The 4358-nt window shown below is 44.6% G+C and overlaps 1 protein-coding gene across 1 annotated transcript in view; it reads left to right on the top strand.

Annotated features, from left to right (window-relative positions):
- Positions 1–3908, top strand: part of LOC310938333 (uncharacterized protein) — a gene marked incomplete at its 5' end in the record, with an annotated part of 4301 nt that extends 393 nt beyond the window's left edge. Inside the window, 8 exons of the mRNA XM_083902826.1 lie at positions 160–225; positions 1667–1792; positions 1881–1955; positions 2038–2133; positions 2639–2745; positions 2996–3086; positions 3248–3331; positions 3745–3908. Coding sequence (XP_083758952.1) covers positions 160–225; positions 1667–1792; positions 1881–1955; positions 2038–2133; positions 2639–2745; positions 2996–3086; positions 3248–3331; positions 3745–3867 — 768 coding nt within the window. The 3' untranslated portion in view covers positions 3868–3908. The remainder of the gene's footprint in view (positions 1–159; positions 226–1666; positions 1793–1880; positions 1956–2037; positions 2134–2638; positions 2746–2995; positions 3087–3247; positions 3332–3744) is intronic.
- Between the last annotated feature and the right edge of the window lie 450 nt (positions 3909–4358).

Below are 4358 nucleotides of genomic sequence, written 5' to 3'. Positions count from 1 at the left end.
TTTTTAGATAGTTTTGCTTTATTTCCCCTCCGTGTGAATGTTTCACTTCCTGCTGCGTCGCCGTGGAAACCGATCAGATCCAGATCCACAGCTGATGACGAGCGTCTGCTCGCCGTCGCCGCGGAAACGGGTCGTTAAAAATCTTCATTATCTCCACAGGCGTCTGGTGTCGTCATGAGCGGAGTCGGCTTCTCCTCCATCCACGCTAACGTACCAGTGGCTGAGGTAACTCCGCCCCCTGCTGGTCACACTCTTATTATTCACCACAGACAAACTCCGCCCCCTGCTGGACACACTGTTATTCACCACAGACAAACTCCGCCCCCTGCTGGTCACACTGTTATTATTCACCACAGACAAACTCCGCCCCCTGCTGGTCACACTGTTATTATTCACCACAGACAAACTCCGCCCCCTGCTGGACACACTGTTATTATTCACCACAGACAAACTCCGCCCCCTGCTGGTCACACTGTTATTATTCACCACAGACAAACTCCGCCCCCTGCTGGACACACTGTTATTCACCACAGACTAAAAATGTGACTGCAAAATGTATCTCTCTCTTTGTCTCTTTCTCTCTATGTTGCTCTGTCTCTATGTTGCTCTGTCTCTATGTTGCTCTGTCTCTATGTTGCTCTGTCTATATGTTGCTCTTTCTCTTTGTCTTTTTGTTGCTCTGTCTCTGTTGCTCTGTCTCTATGTTGCTCTGTCTCTGTTGCTCTGTCTCTGTTGCTCTGTCTCTATGTTGCTCTGTCTCTGTTGCTCTGTCTCTGTTGCTCTGTCTCTATGTTGCTCTGTCTCTATGTTGCTCTGTCTCTGTCTCTGTTGCTCTGTCTATATGTTGCTCTTTCTCTTTGTCTTTTTGTTGCTCTGTCTCTGTTGCTCTGTCTCTGTTGCTCTGTCTCTATGTTGCTCTGTCTCTATGTCGCTCTGTCTCTATGTCGCTCTCTCTCTGTTGCTCTGTCTCTATGTTGCTCTGTCTCTGTTGCTCTGTCTCTTTGTCTTTTTGTTGCTCTGTCTCTGTTGCTCTCTCTATGTTGCTCTGTCTCTATGTTGCTCTGTCTCTGTTGCTCTGTCTCTATGTTGCTCTGTCTCTGTTGCTCTGTCTCTATGTTGCTCTGTCTCTATGTTTCTCTGTCTCTGTTGCTCTGTCTCTTTGTCTCTCTGTTGCTCTGTCTAAATGTCGCTCTGTCTCTATGTTGCTCTGCCTCTGTTGCTCTGTCTCTGTTGCTCTGTCTCTGTTGCTCTGTCTCTATGTTGCTCTGTCTCTGTTGCTCTGTCTCTGTTGCTCTGTCTCTGTTGCTCTGTCTCTGTGTTGCTCTGTCTCTGTGTTGCTCTGTCTCTGTGTTGCTCTGTCTCTTTGTCTCTGTGTTGCTCTGTCTCTTTGTCTCTATGTTGCTCTGTCTCTGTTGCTCTGTCTCTGTGTTGCTCTGTCTCTTTGTCTCTGTGTTGCTCTGTCTCTGTGTTGCTCTGTCTCTTTGTCTCTGTGTTGCTCTGTCTCTTTGTCTCTATGTTGCTCTGTCTCTGTGTTGCTCTATCTCTATGTTGCTCTGTCTCTGTTGCTCTGTCTCTGTGTTGCTCTGTCTCTCTGTTGCTCTATCTCTATGTTGCTCTGTCTCTCTGTTGCTCTGTCTCATTGTCTTTCTGTCTCTTTGTCTCTCAGTTGTTTGATCAGTTGTCCAGCAGCGACGGTTTACTCGTCCTTCAGGTCTTTGGTCCGATCACCGTGATTTTGTCTCTTGTCGGCGTTTGTGCTGCAGCTTTAGACCTGAAACCTCTGCTGCTGCTGGTGAGACACACACACACACACACACACACACACACACACACACACACACACACACACACACACACACACTGTGTTGTGTCTCCTTCAGTTCTCTGCTCTGGTCTTGGTGGAGTTTGTGGCTCTCCTGGTTGTGGCGTCTCCTCTAGTCCAGGTTCAGGCTCAGGTAAACGTTGTGTCGGCCATCTTTAAAATGGTCTTTGAGGACAAATGTTGACTGTGTTGTTGTTGTTGTTGTTGTTGTGCAGATGGACAGCGCGGTGGACGAGCTCTTCCTGAACGTCACTCCTCTTCACAAAGCAGATCTTTACATTCAGACCGAGCTCAACAAACTCCAGACTTCAGTTGAGTCGTTTCGTCGTTTCCTCTGTGACGGACGGCAAATTCAAAATGGCCGACTTCCTGTTGAGTTGATGGACTTTTTATGTTCGTCCCGGTCCGTGACACGTTCCCGCCAAGTTTCGTGAAATTCGGTGCTCAACTCGATTTACCGGGTTTCACCATTGGGGGGGCGCTACTGAGCCATTTTGCACCACATTTACGTATTTCCCTTCTTTTATAAATTTATTCGCCTTTATTCTGATTTACGGGCCAATATTCGTCCGTTTTGGCCAACGTTGGTCGAGTGGCTCAAAAATGCGAAAAACCTAAATTTCGGAACTTTCTGAAAAAATCGATACATTTCTTTGCTCAATCACGATCAACGTTCCGCGTCAAAGTTCGCAGATCGGAGTCTTTTTCGGACGAACCTGTCGATGAACTTTACGTCTCACGAGAAACTGCGAAGTTTTAACAAATACGTCGGATGATTGCGTTAAAACCTCGAATCCGTGTTTTTGTGGTTCTCAGGATTCTTGTTGTGGTCTGAGGAGTTTTGGAGACTGGGACGATCCACTTCCTGTTTCCTGTTTCTGCGCGACACCGACGACACCTGTGACCTCTGACCTCCAGCAGAGGTCAGAATGACCCTAAAATGTTTAAATTTGTTTGTGTTTTTTTGAATTTTCCCGATTTGTCAAAATCGTGTTTTCTTGGTGTTTGAGTTCTTTTAGGACGTTGAATAACGGAATTTGAAGAAGAAAATTATATGTTTTCAGAATCCAGGTCAATTTTACAAATGTAGCAGAATTTTTTTTTGGACAAAACCAATTTTCCTCGTACAAAAATATAAAATATTAAAATTTTTGTTTTGTTTTTGTGTCTCAGATCTGATTCTGAAGACTCTGAGAATCTCTGTGTGAAGGTCGGCCGTGACCTTTACCCTTTGACCCCTGATCAGTTATGGGTTCACTCCAAGGTAAATAATAAAAATCTGGAATTTTTCTGGAATTTTTCTGGAATTTCTCTGGAATTTTCATCACTGTAACTTGTGTTTTTTTTGTGCGTTTTTTCTCTGTGTGTGTGTGTGTGTGTGTGTGTGTGTGTGTGTGTGTGTGTGTGTGTGTGTGTGTGTGTTAGCCCTGCGGTCCGATCCTGAAGAGTTACCTGAGTTTTCCGATCAAACTCCGGATCGGAATCATCTCGGCGTTCGCCACCATCGCGGTATAAGTCGTCAAAATACTTTTTTTCCCTCGTTAAATAATTATTAATTTAATTTAATTTAATTTAATTTATTATAATTTTTTTAAATTACTGTAACAGATTTTTAAAGTTAAATCACAAAATAATAAATAATCTGCGTCATTTGCTGAATACAAACGCGCTAACGTTTAAGTGTCAAATATTAATGTTATTAATATAAATGTTAATATTATTTTATATGTAATTATGCTGCCACTAAACGTACAGTGCTTAACAAATGTATTAAAAGCGCCACCTAGTGTACGTTTTACTTACATTTCTGAACATAAACCGTTATAATAACGATCGTATCTGTCGCTTTTAAACGAGTGTATTTACGTATTTCTTTATTTAAGTGAGCGAAAACCTGCTGTAATTCTCCGTGTGTCCTGCAGATGGCGGCCATCGCTCTGTGTCTGACTCTGGGTCTGGAGGAACGCTGGAGGACGCCGGCCGTGGAGATGACGGTCGACGACTTCAACAGAGTCAAATATCAGCCCAAACCCTCCCTCACCTGACCTCTGACCCCTGACCTTTGACCCCTGACCCCTCCTCCCCCTCCTCCCCAGCACTGAGAATCGCAATAAGTATTTAGTAAAAACACAAAACGTCCAGTTTTGTTTTTCTTTGGGAAAGTGTGTGTGTGTGTGCGCGTGCGTGTGTGTGTGTGTGTGCGTGTGTGTGTGCGTGTGTGTGTGCGCGTGCGTGTGTGTGCGTGCGTGTGTGTGTGCGTGTGTGTGCGCGTGACCTCTGACCTCGTCCTCGGACCAAAACCTGGTCCTAACATTCAGGCAGAACCTCATTTCTGAGGAACTGGTTAAAGTTAGTTAGTTACTTAGTTACAGATGAGCTAGTTAGGGCTAGGTTAAGGTTAGCTTACCAAAGAGTTAGTATGTGTATGGCTAACTTTGGTTTAAGTTAGCTAAGACGCGAGTTAGCTTACATAGCGTTGGCTTGGGTTAGGTTTAGCTTAGCGTAGATGAGAGTTAGCTTAGGTTTAGGTTAGCTT

This window comes from Microchirus variegatus (assembly GCF_963457635.1).
Source record: "Microchirus variegatus genome assembly, chromosome: 16".
In the NCBI taxonomy this organism is placed as follows: domain Eukaryota; kingdom Metazoa; phylum Chordata; class Actinopteri; order Pleuronectiformes; family Soleidae; genus Microchirus; species Microchirus variegatus.
Note: the sequence above shows the minus strand (reverse complement) of the source record. Positions and strands in the feature narration are given on the sequence as shown.